The sequence below is a fragment of the Engystomops pustulosus genome, chromosome 11, assembly GCF_040894005.1.
Source record: "Engystomops pustulosus chromosome 11, aEngPut4.maternal, whole genome shotgun sequence".
Classification (NCBI taxonomy): domain Eukaryota; kingdom Metazoa; phylum Chordata; class Amphibia; order Anura; family Leptodactylidae; genus Engystomops; species Engystomops pustulosus.
The window spans coordinates 85,367,640-85,394,704 of NC_092421.1; the positions used below are offsets into that span (position 1 = coordinate 85,367,640).

The following is a 27,065-nucleotide window of genomic DNA, read 5'->3' on the forward strand; positions in this document are numbered from 1 at the left end:
ATTATATCCCTGATCATGTGATGTCACACAGGTGCACAGCTCATTATATCCCTGGTCATGTGATGTCACACAGGTGCACGGCTCATTATATCCCTGGTTATGTGATGTCACACAGGTGCACGGCTCGTTATATCCCTGGTCATGTGATGTCACACAGGTGCACGGCTCATTATATCCCTGATCATGTGATGTCACACAGGTGCACAGCTCATTATATCCCTGGTCATGTGATGTCACACAGGTGCACAGCTCATTATATCCCTGGTCATGTGATGTCACACAGGTGCACGGCTCATTATATCCCTGGTCATGTGATGTCACACAGGTGCACGATTCATTATATCCCTGGTCATGTGATGTCACACAGGTGCACATGACCAGGGATATAACGAGCCGTGCACCTGTGTGACATCACACAACCAGGGATATGACGAGCTTTGCACCTGTGTGACATCACATGACCAGGGATATAACGAGCCGCGCACCTGTGTGACATCACACAACCAGGGATATGACGAGCCGCGCACCTGTGTGACATCACACAACCAGGGATATGACGAGCCGCGCACCTGTGTGACATCACACAACCAGGGATATGACGAGCCGCGCACCTGTGTGACATCACACAACCAGGGATATGACGAGCCGCGCACCTAGGTGACATGGACTGGTGTTTATCTACAGGGAGTACATAATGAAGCTTTTAATAGAATGAGAGCAAGCAGAGATCTAGAAAACCTTGACGAATTGATACAGAACGTGTATTGCAAAATATTATAACTTTTTATTACACAAACATTATCAATTATTTGCTGGAATGTCCTTAAGGTGGACAACCCCTTTAACTGTAATACCAAGCGTGGCCACTATACCATACATGGTGCTGTGCTTGGTGCAGAGTCCAGGGGCTACAGCTCTGACCTCTTCACAGAACTAAGTCTATGTTTGCCCAGTGATTTGATCCTAAAGAATATGCCTTTAATTAATCCCAACATATGCCTTTAAATTTACTGATAATTTCCAGTATAAACTGACCCAGAAGATTTATTTTAATTGGACCATTTCTTAAATTTTTATGATGGATCAGGGGAGTTTAACCCTATATATCCCGCGTCTCCTGGGTTGACGGTCACGTGACGGTGGAGACATCTAACATAATGGGCACAGATTGTCCCTCTAAGTACATCAGCCCCCCCCCCCCCAGGATTTTGGTTCACGCACTCAGAAGTTCCCATAATCAGACCCTGAATATACAGCAGGAACCCACAGCCGGCGAAGGGTTAACCCCCGCGGTCACACATTCACACGATTTCTATCAATTCTCATCTTTCTCAATGGTTTGTTAACACGACCCGTCGCCCCCCCCTTGGCGGCGCAGAGGTGGTGTTACCGGAGACCCCCCTATCTGTCATTTCTTCACAGCCAGAACAAAATAAACCCCCAGAATCCAACATGCAGTCAAATCCACAGCAAGACTCGCCCCGTGACCACCCCAGCACCAGCCTGGGGAGTATTCCCCGCGCTGACGCGTCACCACCTTCCCTGCGGCTCCGCAGACGATTCTTTCAGAGGAAATTCTTCGCCATTGCGTTTAATGTCCTGACTTTGGTAACGTCGGCGACCTTGATGGAATACTCGGAGGTGGTGAGAGCGGCTCCCATGGTGACCGAGTTATTTCTGGTATAGAGAGGACAGAGGTCAGTGCGGCGATGGTGCATGACATTTCCGAAATATTTCGTGATTGGCGCATGCGCAGCGTACCTGTACTTCATTAGCGATTCCTTGGTCGAGCGCGCAGAACAGTGAAATTCCTGGACTCCGGCGCCTTCCAGGATTCTATGGAGGTTCCTCTCTGTGATACCGCCCCCTACAGGGCAAGGAAAACGCTGATAGTTACAATATTTTTTAGCTACGGGAGGCGGGTCTCCCGTGTCAGGGGTTGGGTCACGCTGGACTAAATTCGATTTATTAGATTTGGGTCTTAGATAGAAGCATTTATACATTTAAAGGGAACCTGTCACAACTAACACACACAAACTCAACATATCTTTGAAAAGTGCTATTATACAGCATAACTATCCCTATATTCTTATTCTCCATGCCCTAAAAGATCTATGCAAATTACCCCATTAGAGTTCAATCTCTGAGCTGCGTCTGGCATATTCATGTCCTTCCTGCTCAGCCGCGCCTCCAGTTCCCCTCAACGAAGAGAATTCCTGAGGGAGGGATGTGCTGATCTCTCTTCAGCCAGTGTCTCATTCACCCCTCCCTCAGGAATTCTCTTCATTAAGTCACACAGCCGGGATGTGAATGACGGAGCAGAGCCAAGTTGGCACAGCTGAAGAGAAAGTCAATCAGGAAGCTGGAGGCGCAGCTGAGCTAGAACATGAATATGCATAGATGATGAGTCAACTTTACTAATGGACTGTGGAACTTTTCAGGCATGGGGAGGAACAATATAGGGATAGTTGTACTGCTAGTATAATAGCAGTTGTCAAAGTTTAATAAGTGCCAGAAGTTTAACTCACAGGTTCCCTTTAAGGTAAGTGATTGTAGCAGGAAACCTGTCCAAACTGGAAGACTCAAATGAATTGGTGCAAATCCTATCTGTAATGTCAGCAAACACATCTGTCCCCCTTGTCAGATGAGCGGTGTGGCAGAAGTTTTGGAGCCTCTAAACTGCTGGCATGTCATAATGCAACTGGGGTTTAGGTTCCCAAACTTAGGCCTCATTCATGTGACTGTATAAGGGGCCATGAGCTGTCCAGCCCCCATACAGGTCTATTTTGTATGGCAATGGTGCAGAGAGCACTGGGGTTTCACCAAAACTGAGCAGCTGCTCGGCTCCTATGGAGATGGTAGGGATGAGGAGCACTCACCCCTCCCATCACCCCTTGTCTGGAAAGGTTATAAAACTTTCCTCTGTTTACGACCTGTTTCTGCGCACGGTTGTATGTACGAGGCCTTAACTGTGTGTAAAAACAAAGGTATGTATGTGATATGTGAGCATAACCCTAATACAAATTATAATGGATTCATTACTTGTATGTTACCTACCTGGCATCACTATGATCCTGCCTTTAGCCTAAAAGTTAAAAAGATTGCATTAAGGTCATAATATGCATAACATTAAAGGGAACCTGTCATCAGGGACCTCATTTTCACTAAAGACAGGTTACAGGAGCCCATTACACCTGCAGTGCACATCTGCCTCTCTGCTATCTCTAAGCATAATTGTGTGTTGTAACTAACCTTGCATCCTGACAGAATCCTCTGTGTAGTCCCAGGGGATGGGCTTTGGTTTGGATGCATTTCAAAAAACAACATGTGACTTGTCTGTGCTGCAGTCTCCTCAGCTCTCAGCCCCCACCTTTGTGTTCCTGTACAGCTCCTCCCTCCTGCTCCTTCACAGAGGTCACAGCCTGGTGAGATGACATCAGTGGGAGAGGGAGGAGTTGTACAGGAACACAAAGGTGGGGGTTGAGAGCTGAGGAGTCTGCAGCACAGACAAGTCACATGTTGTTTTTTAAAAGGCATCCAAACCAAAGCCCAACCCCTGGGACTACACAGAGGATCACAGAGCATCAGTGGGGACCACCACTGATCATGATAATAGGGGTTTTTTGTACCTTCCCCTCTGGATGAATGGAGCAGCAGGTTGCACATTCATGGCTGCTCCATTCTCTTCTATGGGACATGTGGGTATAGCTCAGGGCGATCTCCTGAATGTGATTACACTGTCCCATCATGCACCATTACCTGTTCCACAAGCCTCTTTATTAAAGGCAGACCTTCCAGTGCAGAGCTGTCACACCCGCTGGTCAGCACCCGCTCAAACCCCAGGGAGATCAGCGTCTCCATAGCCAGGAGAGGATCATAGACCATGTCAAAGGCTGCAATACAACAGCAGAGAAGACACCAGACTATAGGAGGTTAATAACTACCATCATCATCATCCATCCTGCCCCTGTATCCACTGTCACTTACCTCTATGAAAGGTGACACCAAGGGGGCGAGACACAGCTGGAAAATGAAACAAAGTAACATTAGACAATACATTATTGTAGATTTTTATACTTACTATCATAAAGGGTTAATTACTGATACATTTAATATGAAGAATCCTCTCTCCACCATGAACCAAAAAAATCGCAGCCGGATTTCCCTCACCGAGTAAATCCATGCACAGCTCCGCATCGATCCGGCCGTCCTCCGTCAGGGCACCGAACACCAATCCATCAGCCCCATGGATTTTCGCCAGACGGATATCAGATTTCATGACTTCTACTTCCCGATCAGAATAAAGGAAATCTCCTCCACGCGGCCGAATCATCACATAGACCGGGATCTGTACATACTGCTTCACCACCTGCAGGAGACCTGCAACACAGGCCAGGAACTCAGTGTAACATCCACTGCTATCCTGACGTCTCCATCATGGGAGGACCAGTTACATCCTGTATTATACTCCAGAGCTGCACTCACTATTCTGCTGCTGGTGCAGTCACTGTGTACATACATGACATTACTTATCCTGTACTGATCCTGAGTTACATCCTGTATTATACTCCAGAGCTGCACTCACTATTCTGCTGCTGGTGCAGTCACTGTGTACATACATGACATTACTTATCCTGTACTGATCCTGAGTTACATCCTGTATTATACCCCAGAGCTGCACTCACTATTCTGCTGCTGGTGCAGTCACTGTGTACATACATGACATTACTTATCCTGTACTGATCCTGAGTTACATCCTGTATTATACCCCAGAGCTGCACTCACTATTCTGCTGCTGGTGCAGTCACTGTGTATATACATGACATTACTTATCCTGTACTGATCCTGAGTTACATCCTGTATTATACACCAGAGCTGCACTCACTATTCTGCTGCTGGTGCAGTCACTGTGTACATACATGACATTACTTATCCTGCACTGATCCTGAGTTACATCCTGTATTATACTCCAGAGCTGCACTCACTATTCTGCTGCTGGTGCAGTCACTGTGTACATACATGACATTACTTATCCTGTACTGATCCTGAGTTACCTCCTGTATTATACCCCAGAGCTGCACTCACTATTCTGCTGCTGGTGCAGTCACTGTGTACATACATGACATTACTTATCCTGTACTGATCCTGAGTTACATCCTGTATTATACCCCAGAGCTGCACTCACTATTCTGCTGCTGGTGCAGTCACTGTGTACATACATGACATTACTTATCCTGTACTGATCCTGAGTTACATCCTGTATTATACTCCAGAGCTGCACTCACTATTCTGCTGCTGGTGCAGTCACTGTGTACATACATGACATTACTTATCCTGTACTGATCCTGAGTTACATCCTGTATTATACTCCAGAGCTGCACTCACTATTCTGCTGCTGGTGCAGTCACTGTGTACATACATGACATTACTTATCCTGTACTGATCCTGAGATACATCCTGTATTATACTCCAGAGCTGCACTCACTATTCTGCTGCTGGTGCAGTCACTGTGTACATACATGACATTACTTATCCTGTACTGATCCTGAGTTACATACATCCTGTATTATACTCCAGAGCTGCACTCACTATTCTGCTGCTGGTGCAGTCACTGTACATACATGACATTACTTATCCTGTACTGATCCTGAGTTACATCCTGTATTATACCCCAGAGCTGTACTCACTATTCTGCTGCTGGTGCAGTCACTGTGTACATACATGACATTACTTATCCTGTACTGATCCTGAGTTACATCCTGTATTATACCCCAGAGCTGCACTCACTATTCTGCTGCTGGTGCAGTCACTGTGTACATACATGACATTACTTATCCTGTACTGATCCTGAGTTACATCCTGTATTATACCCCAGAGCTGCACTCACTATTCTGCTGCTGGTGCAGTCACTGTGTACATACATGACATTACTTATCCTGTACTGATCCTGAATTACATCCTGTATTATACCTCAGAGCTGCACTCACTATTCTGCTGCTGGTGCAGTCACTGTGTACATACATGACATTACTTATCCTGTACTGATCCTGAGTTACATCCTGTATTATACTCCAGAGCTGCACTCACTATTCTGCTGCTGGTGCGGTCACTGTGTACATACATGACATTACTTATCCTGTACTGATCCTGAGTTACATCCTGTATTATACCCCAGAGCTGCACTCACTATTCTGCTGCTGGTGCACTCACTGTGTACATACATGACATTACTTATCCTGTACTGATCCTGAGTTACATCCTGTATTATACCCCAGAGCTGCACTCACTATTCTGCTGCTGGTGCAGTCACTGTGTACATACATGGCATTACATATCCTGTACTGATCCTGAGTTACATACATCCTGTATTATACTCCAGAGCTGCACTCACTATTCTGCTGCTGGTGCAGTCACTGTGTACATACATGACATTACTTATCCTGTACTGATCCTGAGTTACATCCTGTATTATACCCCAGAGCTGCACTCACTATCTGCTGCTGGTGCAGTCACTGTGTACATACATGACATTACTTATCCTGTACTGATCCTGAGTTACATCCTGTATTATACTCCAGAGCTGCACTCACTATTCTGCTGCTGGTGCAGTCACTGTGTACATACATGACATTACTTATCCTGTACTGATCCTGAGTTACATACATCCTGTATTATACTCCAGAGCTGCACTCACTATTCTGCTGCTGGTGCAGTCACTGTGTACATACATGACATTACTTATCCTGTACTGATCCTGAGTTACATCCTGTATTATACCCCAGAGCTGCACTCACTATCTGCTGCTGGTGCAGTCACTGTGTACATACATGACATTACTTATCCTGTACTGATCCTGAGTTACATCCTGTATTATACTCCAGAGCTGCACTCACTATTCTGCTGCTGGTGCAGTCACTGTGTACATACATGACATTACTTATCCTGTACTGATCCTGAGTTACATACATCCTGTATTATACTCCAGAGCTGCACTCACTATTCTGCTGCTGGTGCAGTCACTGTGTACATACATGACATTACTTATCCTGTACTGATCCTGAGTTACATCCTGTATTATACTCCAGAGCTGCACTCACTATTCTGCTGCTGGTGCAGTCACTGTGTACATACATGACATTACTTATCCTGTACTGATCCTGAGTTACATACATCCTGTATTATACTCCAGAGCTGCACTCACTATTCTGCTGCTGGTGCAGTCACTGTACATACATGACATTACTTATCCTGTACTGATCCTGAGTTACATCCTGTATTATACCCCAGAGCTGTACTCACTATTCTGCTGCTGGTGCAGTCACTGTGTACATACATGACATTACTTATCCTGTACTGATCCTGAGTTACATCCTGTATTATACCCCAGAGCTGCACTCACTATCTGCTGCTGGTGCAGTCACTGTGTACATACATGACATTACTTATCCTGTACTGATCCTGAGTTACATCCTGTATTATACCCCAGAGCTGTACTCACTATTCTGCTGCTGGTGCAGTCACTGTGTACATACATGACATTACTTATCCTGTACTGATCCTGAGTTACATCCTGTATTATACCCCAGAGCTGCACTCACTATTCTGCTGCTGGTGCAGTCACTGTGTACATACATGACATTACTTATCCTGTACTGATCCTGAATTACATCCTGTATTATACCTCAGAGCTGCACTCACTATTCTGCTGCTGGTGCAGTCACTGTGTACATACATGACATTACTTATCCTGTACTGATCCTGAGTTACATCCTGTATTATACTCCAGAGCTGCACTCACTATTCTGCTGCTGGTGCAGTCACTGTGTACATACATGACATTACTTATCCTGTACTGATCCTGAGTTACATCCTGTATTATACCCCAGAGCTGCACTCACTATTCTGCTGCTGGTGCGGTCACTGTGTACATACATGACATTACTTATCCTGTACTGATCCTGAGTTACATCCTGTATTATACCCCAGAGCTGCACTCACTATTCTGCTGCTGGTGCACTCACTGTGTACATACATGACATTACTTATCCTGTACTGATCCTGAGTTACATCCTGTATTATACCCCAGAGCTGCACTCACTATTCTGCTGCTGGTGCAGTCACTGTGTAAAAACATGGCATTACTTATCCTGTACTGATCCTGAGTTACATCCTGTATTATACTCCAGAGCTGCACTCACTATTCTGCTGCTGGTGCAGTCACTGTGTACATAAATGACATTACTTATCCTGTACTGATCCTGAGTTACATCCTGTATTATACTCCAGAGCTGCACTCACTATTCTGCTGCTGGTGCAGTCACTGTGTACATACATGACATTACTTATCCTGTACTGATCCTGAGTTACATCCTGTATTATACCCCAGAGCTGCACTCACTATTGTGCTGCTGGTGCAGTCACTGTATACATACATGACATTACTTATCCTGTACTGATCCTGAGTTACATCCTGTATTATACTCCAGAGCTGCACTCACTATTCTGCTGCTGGTGCAGTCACTGTGTACATACATGACATTACTTATCCTGTACTGATCCTGAGTTACATACATCCTGTATTATACTCCAGAGCTGCACTCACTATTCTGCTGCTGGTGCAGTCACTGTACATACATGACATTACTTATCCTGTACTGATCCTGAGTTACATCCTGTATTATACCCCAGAGCTGCACTCACTATTCTGCTGCTGGTGCAGTCACTGTGTACATACATGACATTACTTATCCTGTACTGATCCTGAGTTACATCCTGTATTATACCCCAGAGCTGCACTCACTATCTGCTGCTGGTGCAGTCACTGTGTACATACATGACATTACTTATCCTGTACTGATCCTGAGTTACATCCTGTATTATACTCCAGAGCTGCACTCACTATTCTGCTGCTGGTGCAGTCACTGTGTACATACATGACATTACTTATCCTGTACTGATCCTGAGTTACATACATCCTGTATTATACTCCAGAGCTGCACTCACTATTCTGCTGCTGGTGCAGTCACTGTGTACATACATGACATTACTTATCCTGTACTGATCCTGAGTAACATCCTGTATTATACTCCAGAGCTGCACTCACTATCTGCTGCTGGTGCAGTCACTGTGTACATACATGACATTACTTATCCTGTACTGATCCTGAGTTACATCCTGTATTATACCCCAGAGCTGTACTCACTATTCTGCTGCTGGTGCAGTCACTGTGTACATACATGACATTACTTATCCTGTACTGATCCTGAGTTACATCCTGTATTATACCCCAGAGCTGCAGTCACTATTCTGCTGCTGGTGCAGTCACTGTGTACATGCGTGACATTACTTATCCTGTACTGATCCTGAGTTACATCCTGTATTATACTCCAGAGCTGCACTCACTATTCTGCTGCTGGTGCAGTCACTGTGTACATACATGACATTACTCATCCTGTACTGATCCTGAGTTACATCCTGTATTATACGCCAGAGCTGCACTCACTATTCTGCTGCTGGTGCAGTCACTCTGTACATACATGACATTACTTATCCTGTACTGATCCTGAGTTACATCCTGTATTATACCCCAGAGCTGCACTCACTATTCTGCTGGTGCAGTCACTGTGTACATACATGACATTACTTATCCTGTACTGGTCCTGAGTTACATCCTGTATTATACTCCAGAGCTGCACTCACTATTCTGCTGCTGGTGCAGTCACTGTGTACATACATGACATTACTTATCCTGTACTGATCCTGAGTTACATCCTGTATTATACTCCAGAGCTGCACTCACTATTCTGCTGCTGGTGCAGTCACTGTGTACATACATGACATTACTCATCCTGTACTGATCCTGAGTTACATCCTGTATTATACCCCAGAGCTGCACTCACTATTCTGCTGCTGGTGCAGTCACTGTGTACATACATGACATTACTTATCCTGTACTGATCCTGAGTTACATCCTGTATTATACCCAGAGCTGCACTCACTATTCTGCTGCTGGTGCAGTCACTGTGTACATACATGACATTACTTATCCTGTACTGATCCTGAGTTACATCCTGTATTATACTCCAGAGCTGCACTCACTATTCTGCTGCTGGTGCAGTCACTGTGTACATACATAACATTACTTATCCTGTACTGATCCTGAGTTACATCCTGTATTATACCCCAGAGCTGTACTCACTATTCTGCTGCTGGTGCAGTCACTGTGTACATACATGACATTACTTATCCTGTACTGATCCTGAGTTACATCCTGTATTATACCCCAGAGCTGCACTCACTATTCTGCTGCTGGTGCAGTCACTGTGTACATACATGACATTACTTATCCTGTACTGATCCTGAGTTACATCCTGTATTATACCCCAGAGCTGCACTCACTATTCTGCTGCTGGTGCAGTCACTGTGTACATACATGACATTACTTATCCTGTACTGATCCTGAATTACATCCTGTATTATACCTCAGAGCTGCACTCACTATTCTGCTGCTGGTGCAGTCACTGTGTACATACATGACATTACTTATCCTGTACTGATCCTGAGTTACATCCTGTATTATACTCCAGAGCTGCACTCACTATTCTGCTGCTGGTGCGGTCACTGTGTACATACATGACATTACTTATCCTGTACTGATCCTGAGTTACATCCTGTATTATACCCCAGAGCTGCACTCACTATTCTGCTGCTGGTGCACTCACTGTGTACATACATGACATTACTTATCCTGTACTGATCCTGAGTTACATCCTGTATTATACCCCAGAGCTGCACTCACTATTCTGCTGCTGGTGCAGTCACTGTGTACATACATGGCATTACATATCCTGTACTGATCCTGAGTTACATACATCCTGTATTATACTCCAGAGCTGCACTCACTATTCTGCTGCTGGTGCAGTCACTGTGTACATACATGACATTACTTATCCTGTACTGATCCTGAGTTACATCCTGTATTATACCCCAGAGCTGCACTCACTATCTGCTGCTGGTGCAGTCACTGTGTACATACATGACATTACTTATCCTGTACTGATCCTGAGTTACATCCTGTATTATACTCCAGAGCTGCACTCACTATTCTGCTGCTGGTGCAGTCACTGTGTACATACATGACATTACTTATCCTGTACTGATCCTGAGTTACATACATCCTGTATTATACTCCAGAGCTGCACTCACTATTCTGCTGCTGGTGCAGTCACTGTGTACATACATGACATTACTTATCCTGTACTGATCCTGAGTTACATCCTGTATTATACCCCAGAGCTGCACTCACTATCTGCTACTGGTGCAGTCACTGTGTACATACATGACATTACTTATCCTGTACTGATCCTGAGTTACATCCTGTATTATACTCCAGAGCTGCACTCACTATTCTGCTGCTGGTGCAGTCACTGTGTACATACATGACATTACTTATCCTGTACTGATCCTGAGTTACATACATCCTGTATTATACTCCAGAGCTGCACTCACTATTCTGCTGCTGGTGCAGTCACTGTGTACATACATGACATTACTTATCCTGTACTGATCCTGAGTTACATCCTGTATTATACTCCAGAGCTGCACTCACTATTCTGCTGCTGGTGCAGTCACTGTGTACATACATGACATTACTTATCCTGTACTGATCCTGAGTTACATACATCCTGTATTATACTCCAGAGCTGCACTCACTATTCTGCTGCTGGTGCAGTCACTGTACATACATGACATTACTTATCCTGTACTGATCCTGAGTTACATCCTGTATTATACCCCAGAGCTGTACTCACTATTCTGCTGCTGGTGCAGTCACTGTGTACATACATGACATTACTTATCCTGTACTGATCCTGAGTTACATCCTGTATTATACCCCAGAGCTGCACTCACTATCTGCTGCTGGTGCAGTCACTGTGTACATACATGACATTACTTATCCTGTACTGATCCTGAGTTACATCCTGTATTATACCCCAGAGCTGTACTCACTATTCTGCTGCTGGTGCAGTCACTGTGTACATACATGACATTACTTATCCTGTACTGATCCTGAGTTACATCCTGTATTATACCCCAGAGCTGCACTCACTATTCTGCTGCTGGTGCAGTCACTGTGTACATACATGACATTACTTATCCTGTACTGATCCTGAATTACATCCTGTATTATACCTCAGAGCTGCACTCACTATTCTGCTGCTGGTGCAGTCACTGTGTACATACATGACATTACTTATCCTGTACTGATCCTGAGTTACATCCTGTATTATACTCCAGAGCTGCACTCACTATTCTGCTGCTGGTGCAGTCACTGTGTACATACATGACATTACTTATCCTGTACTGATCCTGAGTTACATCCTGTATTATACCCCAGAGCTGCACTCACTATTCTGCTGCTGGTGCGGTCACTGTGTACATACATGACATTACTTATCCTGTACTGATCCTGAGTTACATCCTGTATTATACCCCAGAGCTGCACTCACTATTCTGCTGCTGGTGCACTCACTGTGTACATACATGACATTACTTATCCTGTACTGATCCTGAGTTACATCCTGTATTATACCCCAGAGCTGCACTCACTATTCTGCTGCTGGTGCAGTCACTGTGTAAAAACATGGCATTACTTATCCTGTACTGATCCTGAGTTACATACATCCTGTATTATACTCCAGAGCTGCACTCACTATTCTGCTGCTGGTGCAGTCACTGTGTACATACATGACATTACTTATCCTGTACTGATCCTGAGTTACATCCTGTATTATACCCCAGAGCTGCACTCACTATTGTGCTGCTGGTGCAGTCACTGTGTACATACATGACATTACTTATCCTGTACTGATCCTGAGTTACATCCTGTATTATACTCCAGAGCTGCACTCACTATTCTGCTGCTGGTGCAGTCACTGTGTACATACATGACATTACTTATCCTGTACTGATCCTGAGTTACATACATCCTGTATTATACTCCAGAGCTGCACTCACTATTCTGCTGCTGGTGCAGTCACTGTACATACATGACATTACTTATCCTGTACTGATCCTGAGTTACATCCTGTATTATACCCCAGAGCTGCACTCACTATTCTGCTGCTGGTGCAGTCACTGTGTACATACATGACATTACTTATCCTGTACTGATCCTGAGTTACATCCTGTATTATACCCCAGAGCTGCACTCACTATCTGCTGCTGGTGCAGTCACTGTGTACATACATGACATTACTTATCCTGTACTGATCCTGAGTTACATCCTGTATTATACTCCAGAGCTGCACTCACTATTCTGCTGCTGGTGCAGTCACTGTGTACATACATGACATTACTTATCCTGTACTGATCCTGAGTTACATACATCCTGTATTATACTCCAGAGCTGCACTCACTATTCTGCTGCTGGTGCAGTCACTGTGTACATACATGACATTACTTATCCTGTACTGATCCTGAGTTACATCCTGTATTATACTCCAGAGCTGCACTCACTATCTGCTGCTGGTGCAGTCACTGTGTACATACATGACATTACTTATCCTGTACTGATCCTGAGTTACATCCTGTATTATACCCCAGAGCTGTACTCACTATTCTGCTGCTGGTGCAGTCACTGTGTACATACATGACATTACTTATCCTGTACTGATCCTGAGTTACATCCTGTATTATACCCCAGAGCTGCAGTCACTATTCTGCTGCTGGTGCAGTCACTGTGTACATACGTGACATTACTTATCCTGTACTGATCCTGAGTTACATCCTGTATTATACTCCAGAGCTGCACTCACTATTCTGCTGCTGGTGCAGTCACTGTGTACATACATGACATTACTCATCCTGTACTGATCCTGAGTTACATCCTGTATTATACGCCAGAGCTGCACTCACTATTCTGCTGCTGGTGCAGTCACTGTGTACATACATGACATTACTTATCCTGTACTGATCCTGAGTTACATCCTGTATTATACCCCAGAGCTGCACTCACTATTCTGCTGCTGGTGCAGTCACTGTGTACATACATGACATTACTTATCCTGTACTGGTCCTGAGTTACATCCTGTATTATACTCCAGAGCTGCACTCACTATTCTGCTGCTGGTGCAGTCACTGTGTACATACATGACATTACTTATCCTGTACTGATCCTGAGTTACATCCTGTATTATACTCCAGAGCTGCACTCACTATTCTGCTGCTGGTGCAGTCACTGTGTACATACATGACATTACTTATCCTGTACTGATCCTGAGTTACATCCTGTATTATACCCCAGAGCTGCACTCACTATTCTGCTGCTGGTGCAGTCACTGTGTACATACATGACATTACTCATCCTGTACTGATCCTGAGTTACATCCTGTATTATACCCCAGAGCTGCACTCACTATTCTGCTGCTGGTGCAGTCACTGTGTACATACATGACATTACTTATCCTGTACTGATCCTGAGTTACATCCTGTATTATACCCCAGAGCTGCACTCACTATTCTGCTGCTGGTGCAGTCACTGTGTACATACATGACATTACTTATCCTGTACTGATCCTGAGTTACATCCTGTATTATACCCAGAGCTGCACTCACTATTCTGCTGCTGGTGCAGTCACTGTGTACATACATGACATTACTTATCCTGTACTGATCCTGAGTTACATACATCCTGTATTATACTCCAGAGCTGCACTCACTATTCTGCTGCTGGTGCAGTCACTGTGTACATACATGACATTACTTATCCTGTACTGATCCTGAGTTACATCCTGTATTATACTCCAGAGCTGCACTCACTATCTGCTGCTGGTGCAGTCACTGTGTACATACATGACATTACTTATCCTGTACTGATCCTGAGTTACATCCTGTATTATACCCCAGAGCTGTACTCACTATTCTGCTGCTGGTGCAGTCACTGTGTACATACATGACATTACTTATCCTGTACTGATCCTGAGTTACATCCTGTATTATACCCCAGAGCTGCAGTCACTATTCTGCTGCTGGTGCAGTCACTGTGTACATACGTGACATTACTTATCCTGTACTGATCCTGAGTTACATCCTGTATTATACTCCAGAGCTGCACTCACTATTCTGCTGCTGGTGCAGTCACTGTGTACATACATGACATTACTCATCCTGTACTGATCCTGAGTTACATCCTGTATTATACGCCAGAGCTGCACTCACTATTCTGCTGCTGGTGCAGTCACTCTGTACATACATGACATTACTTATCCTGTACTGATCCTGAGTTACATCCTGTATTATACCCCAGAGCTGCACTCACTATTCTGCTGGTGCAGTCACTGTGTACATACATGACATTACTTATCCTGTACTGGTCCTGAGTTACATCCTGTATTATACTCCAGAGCTGCACTCACTATTCTGCTGCTGGTGCAGTCACTGTGTACATACATGACATTACTTATCCTGTACTGATCCTGAGTTACATCCTGTATTATACTCCAGAGCTGCACTCACTATTCTGCTGCTGGTGCAGTCACTGTGTACATACATGACATTACTCATCCTGTACTGATCCTGAGTTACATCCTGTATTATACCCCAGAGCTGCACTCACTATTCTGCTGCTGGTGCAGTCACTGTGTACATACATGACATTACTTATCCTGTACTGATCCTGAGTTACATCCTGTATTATACCCCAGAGCTGCACTCACTATTCTGCTGCTGGTGCAGTCACTGTGTACATACATGACATTACTTATCCTGTACTGATCCTGAGTTACATCCTGTATTATACCCAGAGCTGCACTCACTATTCTGCTGCTGGTGCAGTCACTGTGTACATACATGACATTACTTATCCTGTACTGATCCTGAGTTACATCCTGTATTATATCCCAGAGCTGCACTCACTATTCTGCTGCTGGTGCAGTCACTGTGTACATACATGACATTACTTATCCTGTACTGATCCTGAGTTACATCCTGTATTATACCCCAGAGCTGCACTCACTATTCTGCTGCTGGTGCAGTCACTGTGTACATACATGACATTACTTATCCTGTACTGATCCTGAGTTACATCCTGTATTATACTCCAGAGCTGCACTCACTATTCTGCTGCTGGTGCAGTCACTGTGTACATACATGACATTACTTATCCTGTACTGATCCTGAGTTACATCCTGTATTATACCCCAGAGCTGCACTCACTATTCTGCTGCTGGTGCAGTCACTGTGTACATACATGACATTACTTATCCTGTACTGATCCTGAGTTACATCCTGTATTATACTCCAGAGCTGCACAATTATTCTCCCTTTTATGTTACCACCAGGCAAAGTGAGTGTGAGGGGACGTGCAGGGAGGGTCGGGGAGGGTGGTGGGTAAAGTCTCAATGGTTGCTGGTAGTAGAACAATGTTACGTCCGTGCAGCACTTCTATGTTTATGTCAGGAAGCAGCAGGTTCGGGGTTCCGTCACACAGAGCGATGGCGCATGATAAATGTCCCCCACTACGTATAGATTGATTATTATAAGTGACACGCACCTATAGAAGGGGTGATTCCTCCCTCCAGTAGATTGGCACATAGTTCTATACGTCCGGCACCTATGGGATAAAAACAAACAGTGTAACACATAATCTGGAAGTAAAAAAAAAAAACAAATCATCCAGAACGGGCTTTAACTCTTACCTCCCCTCTCCGCATTCACCGCAGACTCCACCGAATCGACACAAACTTCCATGAGGAACCCCTGATCGGCCATCTCTCTGTGTAACAACAATGACATGAACGTGTCGTGACATCATAATAACCGGAATGAGGTAACGAGTCTAATTACAAGTCTGGAACTTTATTGACACAATTACAGGTGGAAGAAAACATATGGAAAACCCCCAATGGAACGCCAAATCCCCCGGTGCATCATGGGTAACGCCAGGATCGGGCACCACATGCGCGGACGTGTACCCAGGCACCTGCCGCATGCACATCATGGGGTATTAACCCCTGCGCTGCCAGAGCGCTCTCCACAAGCTGCAGGAAGGCTGGGGGTGACACATCCTGGCACAGGGTCACCCTATATAGGGAGACAAGGACATGACGGTCACCCACATCCTCTGCACGGGTCACACATGAAGCTCACACACAAATGTCATGTTTACCTCCCTGTATCACCATCCCCCACTCCCTCCCAGCCAGTCACGCCCACCGCTTCATGATTGGTTACCCTTCCCTTCTGGATACTTTCCGCCTTATTTTTAATTGGCTACTTAGACGTTATCCTCACCTCTGATTGGCTCTTTTCTGGCAATCCATCACCCAGGCCGTCTGTCATTGGTTAAACGTCTGACAGCGCGCTCGGTGATTGGTCGGAATTCTTCAGAGTGTTTTCATGACGGGTGACCGGCGGCGCCATCTTGGTGTAGGGCATCTTTTTACTACAGTGTTTTATTATAGTGTATAAAAGTCGTCCTGCTCCTGGGGCGCACGGATTCGTTTCCTTCCGATGGTTCCTGAAGTGTTTCTAAGCAGGAAACCAATCTTTCCTTCATTCACGTTTTCTCCCGACGTGCACGTAGCGGCGTAGTGACGTCACATCCAACATGGCTGCGCCCATGAGTGACATTTTGGTGCTCACCGGGCAGGGGTAATGTAAGTGAATGGAGTCATCGCTGTGTCTGGTGAGTAGATCTGTGATAATTGTGGGTTTGGGCTCCTAGATCCTGTACAATACATCCGTCTACTGAGCCCAGAGCAGGGAGAGTACGGTTACCCATAGAAACAATTCAGGATTTGGCTATTTAGGCAGAATAGATGTAAATCTTGTATCTTATTTTCCCAGTGGTCATAGCAGCCCCCCTGTAGTGACCACAACCTACTGATAGGGGTCGAAACAAATCTCCAATGCTGGGGTCTGGGGTACATTAGTTTTTGTCCAGAGGATATGGGATAATGATCTGATCGGTGGAGGTCCGGCTGCCGGGACCCGCATGATCACAAGAACGAGGGTCTCGTTGTTACTAATGATTGGAGCGGCAGGACATGTGCTCCAACAATTGCTGAGACCCCCATTGGTGATCATGGGGGGAGGGGGTCCCAGCAGTCGGGCTTGCAATGATTTTCTGTTTTCACCTCTCCTATAGATACGTATTCACCATAATATTTGAAACAACCGCTTTAAGAGAGTAACATAAAGCTATTCTGCTGGATTTCAAAAGAAAATGTACATTTTTTTCATGTTTTTCCTTATAGGTGAAATTTGAGGACAGATTGTAAAATAATATTGTCGGATCTGACGTAGTAAGAGGAGCCATCATGCTTCTGTTGGGTCTCCGCACCAGTCTGACGCACTGTAGAGTGCAAGCTGTGCGCTTCATCCATTCTGCAGGAGGCAAGGTAACTGTTGGGGAGTCTCCTGTCTATGTACCACGGCCTCCTGGTTAGGTCATCTTGTCTTCAGAACGTGTGGTCACAAAGTGCTGCACTGCTGAAAAACCAGACCTGCAACTTTTAGTAAATTATTTAGTCAACTTTGTATAAGGGACCGATTTATATATATTTTAACTTCACCTTTATATATTTATCATGCGCATACTCATAGGTGTCAGTCAATAAGTAGGGCCGCCTTCTGGACTCCTAAGCCCAGAATAAAGAGTTAAATCAGCTAATCCTCTATTTTTTTTTTCATTTCTCCCCCCTACAAAACTATATACCTGCTCATCTCCTCCTGCTCTATAACATGCTGCCTGCAGATAGGACACTATGTACAATGTGCTTATCTCCTCCTGGTCTATAACATGCTGCCTGCAGATAGGACACTATGTACAATCTGCTGAGCTCCATCTGCTCTATAACATGCTGCCTGCAGATAGGACATTATGTACAATCTGCTGAGCCCCTCCTGCTCTATAACATGCTGCCTGCAGATAGGACATTATGTACAATCTGCTCAGCTCCTCCTGCTCAATAACATCCTGCCTGCAGATAGGACACTATGTACAATCTGCTCAGCTCCTCCTGCTCAATAACATCCTGCCTGCAGATAGGACACTATGTACAATCTACTCAGCTCTTCCTGCTCTATAACATGCTGCCTGCAGATAGGACATTATGTACAATCTGCTCAGCTCCTCCTGCTCAATAACATCCTGCCTGCAGATAGGACACTATGTACAATCTACTCAGCTCTTCCTGCTCTATAACATGCTGCCTGCAGATAGGGAACTATGTACAATCTGCTCAGCTCCTCCTGCTCTATAACATGCTGCCTGCAGATAGGACACTATGTACAATCTGCTCAGCTCCTCCTGCTCTATAACATGCTGCCTGCAGATAGGACACTATGTACAATCTGCTCAGCTCCTCCTGCTCTATAACATGCTGCCTGCAGATAGGACACTATGTACAATCTGCTCAGCTCCTCCTGCTCTATAACATGCTGCCTGCAGATAAGACACTATGTACAATCTGCTCAGCTCCTCCTGCTCTATAACATGCTGCCTGCAGATAGGACACTATGTACAATCTGCTCAGCTCCTCCTGCTCTATAACATGCTGCCTGCAGAAGGAACCATTCTTTTACTTGAATTAATTTTTCTGCTTCACTTTTGTATTGTGTCAGCTCCCCAGCACTCAGTGGAAGAACATAGTCCAGAAAAGATGGAACAGCAGTGTGGTGTCCGAGGCAGCCGCTCCATCAAAAGCTGCTGTGGGGTCTGTACCGAACTCCGCTGCTGATCGTATTATGGGCCGCTGGCTTCTTGCATGTAGCGGTATGGTAGCCGGAGCTGTAATCCTGGGTGGAGTGACTAGGTAAGTGATACTTCCTACTATTGTAGGATCGTCAGGAATCTGTATGACTTAAAGGGATTGTACAATAATAGCTAATTATCCCCATATCTTGTCAATGTCTGGTTGTTGGAGGGCGATACCATAGGTGCCCATTGTGTCCATGTAGATACATATGGAGTAATGAATTTGTCGTCATCCAGCTCTCCCAAGCGCCCAAATTATTTTTCAACACCTGCAGACATCTGTAAAGCTACATTATATTTATTAAGTATTATTAAAATCCAACAAAAATTTTTTTTATCATTTTAAAGGTTAACAGAATCCGGCCTCTCGATGGTCGACTGGCACCTGGTGAAAGAGATGAAACCTCCGAGTTCGAGGGAAGAATGGGAGGCCGAATTTCACAAATACCAGCAATTCCCAGAATTCAAAATGTGAGGGATGACGAGTACATAGGACACCGGACATAGAAGCTGCAAGATACACGTAGCGTAAAGGCGTCAGGATAAAACTATAGCTTTAGGCCTCATTCAGACGCACGTTGTGTGGATATGTCCCCATTGACCTGTGCCTTCCCCACAAAAAAAGCTTGAGCCTGCTCCATCTCTGGCCGTAAGAACGGTCGGGCTCCTCTATTTCCTATGGAGAGGGGAGGGGTGAGCAGCGCTGACATGTGCTCACCCGTCTGAATGTACCCATACAGTTTAGGTTGAGCCTATTTTGGACCAGTTTGATGAAACCACGGCTTTTGGATTCTTTCTGCTTGTTTACCAAGCACAGCGCCATATATATATAGTGGGCATGCTCAATATCGCAGCTTAGCCATCAAGCAAATTCTGCTGCAAACAGGCCACGTGACTAATGGACAGGATACGGGTCCATTCTACATCTTTGTAAGGTCTTCAAGCTGATATCCATCTCCTCTCCTATAACTTAATCGCCCAATCTATAACTTTTTTCATTTCCCGTTGACTGGGACATATAAGAGCTTGTTTTTTGTGTGTTGTTCTGTAATTCCCACTAAGATTTGATGGACTTTTCGCATTTCTCTATTGCATTTACCCTGTGGTTGGATATTTTACTATAATTAGTGTTTTTTTTTTTTCCCTCGTTCTTTAGTTTGAATCATGACATGACCCTGAACGAGTTCAAGTTCATCTGGTACATGGAGTACTCCCATCGGATGTGGGGGCGAGCCGTCGGCCTGGCTTACATTTTACCTGCTGTCTACTTCTGGAGAAAGGGCTGGTTCACCCGGGGAATGAAGGGTCGTGTGCTGGGACTCTGCGGATTTGTTTGCTTCCAGGTAATAACTGAAGAGCGGAGGGAGAGGGGGATGGTCAGGACCAAGTATTATATTCTCCCGGTATATGGGGGACATTCATTCTATGCCAAAAATCTGGTGTTGAAGCCAAAAAATGCCAGTAATTTGGCTTATTTTCTACTACACGGCACCTCCACACCAAGTGGGTGTGGCCAGCGGCAGAGTGGATCCGGCGCAGGGCACTACCTAGACCATGGCAATGTTCTGCTTGAACAATCACATGGTTTCTGCTTAAGTTTTGCCTAAGCCTCTTGATGTATGCGGCGGCTCCGGAGGGGTATAGGATCATACGCTGGTGCCCGATAAATCTCCCCTTTTGTCTCTTTCCAGGGGCTGCTGGGCTGGTACATGGTGAAGAGTGGATTAGAAGAGAAGCCAGAATCGTATGATGTCCCCCGTGTCAGTCAGTACCGTCTGGCCGCGCATTTAGGTTCTGCGCTGGTTCTCTATTGTGCGAGTCTGTGGACAGGATTATCTCTTCTTCTCCCAAGACAAAAGGTAAATGTGTTACTAAATCGTCCGTCCATATTCAAGGCGGGTAAGTGACTTATCACTAGAACCTCTCGATCACTATAACAGGGGGGGGGTTAGACCTCTGTTCCTAATAACAAAGTGAGGAGGAATGTGAATAGAGTGTCCGCTATCTGTCCATGAACAATTGCCCTGCCTTGATCTTATATTCATGAATATATATCATAAGGTCCTGGCAGGGTGATTGCTCATGAACAGTTACAGATCACATGACCCTCCATCTGCCGCCATTTTATGGTCAGGAATCTTTGGCTGATGAGGTAAAAGACAGGAGACTTCACTTTACATATCAGGAAAGCGGAGCAGGACTATTAATAGATATTGGGAAATTACCTGATATCCTGCCCCCTGCACTTACACACACATTACAAAAACATGAGGTACAGTGGCCAACCCCTTTAAGACCTCCTCTCTTACACAATTTACAGTCTATGGGTCTGATGGAAATGGTTGAATATAGTGGAAGTTACAATTGTGTTACATGATTGATTGCCAATAGCTGCGTCTGGTACTGCATCAGTTTTTCCCACCACCCAAATCTGAATTGCTTGATCCATAATCCCGGTCATCATTGTAGTTGAAAAGTAATCCCCAGGCACAAGAACGGGGGTCCTGTCCCCCCTAAAATGAATTATTAGCCTCTAGGACTGCTGGTGATGGGTGAGCACTGTACACGGATGGAATAGGATGCAAAACCCCCATTCATCTGATCTGATTTAACCCCTGTGACCCTCTTTTGCACATCGCCTCTGCACAGGTTGGTGATATCCGCTTCTTGCTATTAGGTAATGGAAGGATATTAAATTTTGAGTCGTGATTCTATTAAATTTTAAATTCTAGAGACTCCGGGTGTTTATTCTGTTTATATTTTATAACTTATTTTTTATTTTTGATTAGTTTATAGAAACGAGTCACTTGCTGAAGCTACGGAAGTTTGCACACTGGACGACGGGTCTCGTCTTCCTTACAGCCCTTTCAGGTACTTGGTGTTTGTGGATATGTCCCAGCACTGCTAGATCCTCCGTTATCTGTTACCTGGGCATCTGTAATGTAACTCGATGGGTGAAATGATTCGCTACGACACATGAAGCCGTCACCACATCAGGTTTACCAGGAGGCTTGTACCTTCTTCATGTTCCAGCTGCTCCGTCTATAAAAATGGGTCTGAGGAGCTGGAAAACCTCTCATAACATTAGTAGGTATAATGGTACCTGGTACCCGGCATAACCCAGTAGTCCGGTGTGTGCATGAGAAATAACAATGTCCGCCCATTTATCACTTCTCCCTCTGCAGCCCCTAACTCTCTGGTGTCTCTGAGCCGGTGGCTGGGGATGAGCAGCTATGAGGTCTCCTATACACTGCACATAGATAGTAGAGGAGAATCTGCTCCATAACTCACTATAGAAGGATCATACAGGGAATTATAGAGGTTTCTAGCTATATTGATTTTAATAAATCACTTGGGGTGAGATAGAAACTTATTATTAAGCTCCAGCTGCGTCGTCCTATCCCTGTGCTTCTGCTCGCCCCCTCCATAGACTTCCATGTACTATGATCCCTTTGTGAGCAGGGCTTTGCTTTTACATTGAATGTTTATTAAGGATCAAAGGAGGAAAAGAGCCTGATATATGGAGAAGTAAATCACTTACTAAGGTTTTTTCCAGTATATAAACTTGCCCTTGTCTGCTGGACCCCTGAGTGGTGGATGTTATACGGGGGCAGTATAGATGATGTCACATGACCTGTATTGTACTTTCCCTGTCTGCAGGAGCCTTTGTGGCAGGACTAGATGCCGGCCTGGTGTACAATTCCTTCCCTAAGATGGGGGAGCGCTGGATCCCCGATGATCTTCTCGCTTTCTCTCCAACCTTGAAAAACGTCTTTGAAAACCCAACAACCGTGCAGTTTGATCACCGCATCCTCGTAAGCGCGTCCTATGTTATAACGCGGGGGGGGGGGGTTATTGTGGAGGCTTAGACTGCCCTGATTTGTCTTTAAGGCCCCCAATGTGTCTGGGGTCTCCGGACTCCTGGATATCAGGAGGAGCCGCAGCCAGAAGACCCTGATTACTCCAGGTTTAGCTATGTATGAGGGAATCGGGGTAGGGGGACATAAGTTGTATAGACAGAAGTTCTAGGGGTCAGAAACAAGCCGATCCACCTTCAGATCAGAAATTTACCATCAAATCCTTCCTGATAAACCAGGGACATTACTTATAGCTCCAGGCACTGGGATGTTTGTTATTCATGGCCTCCTCCCAGCTAAAATTAACTTTCAAAATTATGCTAATCAGCCAGAAAGACTCCTGGGGTGTTACCAGAGCCCCTCCAGGCTGTAGCTTCACAGGCTATTGCACTGTGCAAGAGAATCCTACCCCTCCCACTGTATGTGACTACATCAGGCAGAGGGAGAAATTGCTGAGGGGCAAGGGTGGCCAGTGTAACAGCCTGTGAAGCTGCAGCATGGAGGGGCTCTAGTAACGCCCCCAGAAGCCCTTCAAGCTCATCAGCTTAATTTTAAAAGGGGTCGGGCTGTTACACTATGCAGGAGCACTTCCCCCTCCCACTGTCTCTGCTGCTGTGATATTACATCAAGTAGAGCAAAGAAGACACAGCCCAGGAATGGATGAACTTAATAAGAGGTGTGTTATTCCTACCAAATGCAGATTACATCAGGCAGAGGGAGGGGGAAGTGCTGAGAGGGAGACGGTGTAACATCCTGTAAAGCTACAGCATGGAGGGGCTCTGGTCACACCCCCTAGAGCCCTTCAGACTCATTAGCATAATTGTAACAGTTGATTTTAGAAGGCAGGAGGCCATGGATAACAGATATAAGAAGATACCACAGTCCTGGTGCCTGGATCTAGGAGTAATGTCCCTGATTTATCCGGATGGGTAGTGATGGTGGATTTCCTGTGATTATATGTTGTGTCTTATCGTTTCTATCTTCCCAGGGGATCAGCTCTGTAGCCGCCATCACTGGCTTATACTTCTATGCCCGGAAGATTCCCCTTCCCCGCAGAGCGCGGCTCGCTGTTAACTCTCTCATTGCCGTGGCCTATTTACAGGTAGACTATTACACTGCACTGATGCTGGGATTTGGACATATAAACCGTATTATAAATGTGAGCTTCCTCCTCCGCAGGTGACGCTGGGGATCAGCACTCTGCTCCTGTACGTCCCCACATCTCTGGCTGCCACCCACCAGTCCGGCTCCCTGGCCCTCCTCAGTATGGCCCTCTGGCTGATGAGCGAGCTCCGACGTCTCCCCAAATAATGAGAAGTATCTGCAGAATGGTCTCCGTCACTGACTTCATGTGTTTTTTTTATTTTCTAATGTGATACAGGCGGTCCCCTACTTAAGGACACCCTACTTACAGACAACCCATAGTTACAGACAGACCCCTCTGACCTCTGGTGAAGCTTTCTGAATGCCTTACTATAGTCCCAGACTGTAATGATCAGCTGTAAGGTGTCTGTAATGAAGCTTTATTGATAATCCTTGGTCCCATTACAGCAAAAAATGTTTAAGCTCCAATTGTCACTGGGGCAATTATAAAATATTTAGTTTCGACTTACATACAAATTCAACTTAAGAACAAACCTCCGGACCCTATCTTGTACATAACCCGGGGACTGCCTGTAATTATTTCCCTGTACATAGATTTTACTTTCTGATATGTGATGATTTCTTCTGTATTTCATTTATTTCTCCAAATATTTTCATGTTTACAAAAATCTGAACTCCTGAGATTCAGAGTAAGAGAGAATTTATAAGAAAATAAAGAATTTATAACATTTCTCTAAGGACTCCTAATGTTTTTTTTAAAATTTTATTTAAGGAGTTACATCCTGTAGATCTTTTATTAAAATATATAAATATAAAACATAACACCCCCCCCCCCTCTAATAACAGACCACCCACACAAATAACACCCCCCCCCCCCCCTAATAACAGACCACCCCACACAAATAACACCCCCCCCCCCTAATAACAGACCACCCCACACAAATAACACATCCTACACACAAAAACATTTTGTTTTGTTTTTTTTTTTTAGAAATAAAATGCACCCTACACTAAACTGAATCCCATGCCCACTCCCTCCCTCAGACACTGGTCTAATGTCCAAAGTTTGCATTAAGAAGTCCAGACCATTGTCCAATTCAGTGTCCAATATCAGTTCCAAAATCCCTCCACCATCACCCCCCTCCCAACCTAACACTAATCCCAAACCCCACTATATACAATATATACACTGATTACAACATGATGAATACAATCACATAAACCAACCACATAAAGCCCAGGTTCGGCGCCTGCAGCCCCTACATGACTACATGCCCAGAACACAAAACAAAAATCTACTGTGCAGCATCAGCCCAACACCAGGAGAGGAGATGACAGACTAAGGGACACTAAAGGAGAACCCCCTCCAAAGGAGAGAGGCCCTCCCTGTGCCCAGCCTCTCATACTCCAGAGAGCGCACCTTCACCAGGAGGGAGAGGACAGACTAAGGGACACTAAGGAGAGAGGCCCTCCCCGTGCCCAGCCTCTCATACTCCAGAGAGCGCACCTTCACCAGGAGGGGAGAGGACAGACTAAGGGAGACTAAGGAGAGAGGTCCTCCCCGTGCCCAGCCTCTCATACTCCAGAGAGCGCACCTTCACCAGGAGAGGAGAGGACAGACTAAGGAGAGAGGCCTTCCCGTGCCCAGCCTCTCATACTCCAGAGAGCGCACCTTCACCAGGAGGGGAGAGGACAGACTAAGGGAGACTAAGGAGAGAGGCCTTCCCGTGCCCAGCCTCTCATACTCCAGAGAGCGCACCTTCACCAGGAGGGGAGAGGACAGACTAAGGGACACTAAGGAGAGAGGTCCTCCCCGTGCCCAGCCTCTCATACTCCAGAGAGCGCACCTTCACCAGGAGGGAGAGGACAGACTAAGGGACACTAAGGAGAGAGGCCCTCCCCGTGCCCAGCCTCTCATACTCCAGAGAGCGCACCTTCACCAGGAGGGAGAGGACAGACTAAGGGACACTAAAGAAGAGAGGCCCTCCCCGTGCCCAGCCTCTCATACTCCAGAGAGCGCACCTTCACCAGGAGAGGAGAGGACAGACTAAGGGAGACTAAGGAGAGAGGCCTTCCCGTGCCCAGCCTCTCATACTCCAGAGAGCGCACCTTCACCAGGAGGGAGAGGACAGACTAAGGGACACTAAAGGAGAGAGGCCCTCCCCGTGCCCAGCCTCTCATACTCCAGAGAGCGCACCTTCACCAGGAGAGGAGAGGACAGACTAAGGGAGACTAAGGAGAGAGGCCTTCCCGTGCCCAGCCTCTCATACTCCAGAGAGCGCACCTTCACCAGGAGGGAGAGGACAGACTAAGGGACACTAAGGAGAGAGGCCCTCCCCGTGCCC

At 45.6% G+C, this 27,065-nt stretch overlaps 2 protein-coding genes across 3 annotated transcripts; one reads left to right on the top strand and one right to left on the bottom strand.

Annotated features, from left to right (window-relative positions):
• Positions 1–594: 594 nt before the first annotated feature.
• On the bottom strand, positions 595–17,336 carry CUTC (cutC copper transporter). Of its 2 annotated transcripts, none has more exons than XM_072131343.1 (9): positions 17,293–17,336; positions 16,698–16,774; positions 16,553–16,612; positions 4,171–4,380; positions 3,988–4,023; positions 3,760–3,893; positions 3,058–3,085; positions 1,762–1,867; positions 595–1,677 (listed from the first exon to the last, which is right to left on the bottom strand). In XM_072131343.1, the coding sequence occupies exons 1-9, from the start codon at positions 17,319–17,321 to the stop codon at positions 1,566–1,568; spliced, it is 792 nt and encodes a 263-aa protein (XP_071987444.1). In that variant the 5' UTR covers positions 17,322–17,336; the 3' UTR covers positions 595–1,565. The 2 variants fall into 2 exon arrangements, with proteins under 2 accessions (XP_071987444.1, XP_071987445.1); XM_072131344.1 differs by lacking the exon at positions 17,293–17,336 and adding an exon at positions 17,168–17,227 and having other exon boundaries at positions 596–1,677.
• Positions 17,337–17,498: 162 nt separating this feature from the next.
• Positions 17,499–25,454, top strand: COX15 (cytochrome c oxidase assembly homolog COX15). Its single transcript, XM_072131342.1, has 10 exons — positions 17,499–17,686; positions 18,258–18,401; positions 19,627–19,817; positions 20,108–20,230; positions 20,916–21,102; positions 21,451–21,618; positions 22,549–22,630; positions 23,420–23,574; positions 24,605–24,718; positions 24,796–25,454. The coding sequence occupies exons 2-10, from the start codon at positions 18,321–18,323 to the stop codon at positions 24,925–24,927; spliced, it is 1,233 nt and encodes a 410-aa protein (XP_071987443.1). The 5' UTR covers positions 17,499–17,686; positions 18,258–18,320; the 3' UTR covers positions 24,928–25,454.
• The last annotated feature ends 1,611 nt before the right edge of the window (positions 25,455–27,065 follow it).

Coding starts and splice junctions, on each gene's coding strand:
- CUTC (XM_072131343.1), bottom strand. CDS start 17,321: ATGGATTGCCAGAAAAGAGCCAATCAGAG. Junction 4,024..4,170: donor GCTGTGCATGGATTTACTCG/GTGAGGGAAATC, acceptor TTCATTTTCCAG/CTGTGTCTCGCCCCCTTGGT. Junction 1,868..3,057: donor CAGGATCATAGTGATGCCAG/GTAGGTAACATA, acceptor CTTGCCCTGTAG/GGGGCGGTATCACAGAGAGG.
- COX15 (XM_072131342.1), top strand. CDS start 18,321: ATGCTTCTGTTGGGTCTCCGCACCAGTCTGACGCACTGTAGAGTGCAA. Junction 21,103..21,450: donor GCGGATTTGTTTGCTTCCAG/GTAATAACTGAA, acceptor GTCTCTTTCCAG/GGGCTGCTGGGCTGGTACAT. Junction 22,631..23,419: donor CTTCCTTACAGCCCTTTCAG/GTACTTGGTGTT, acceptor CCCTGTCTGCAG/GAGCCTTTGTGGCAGGACTA.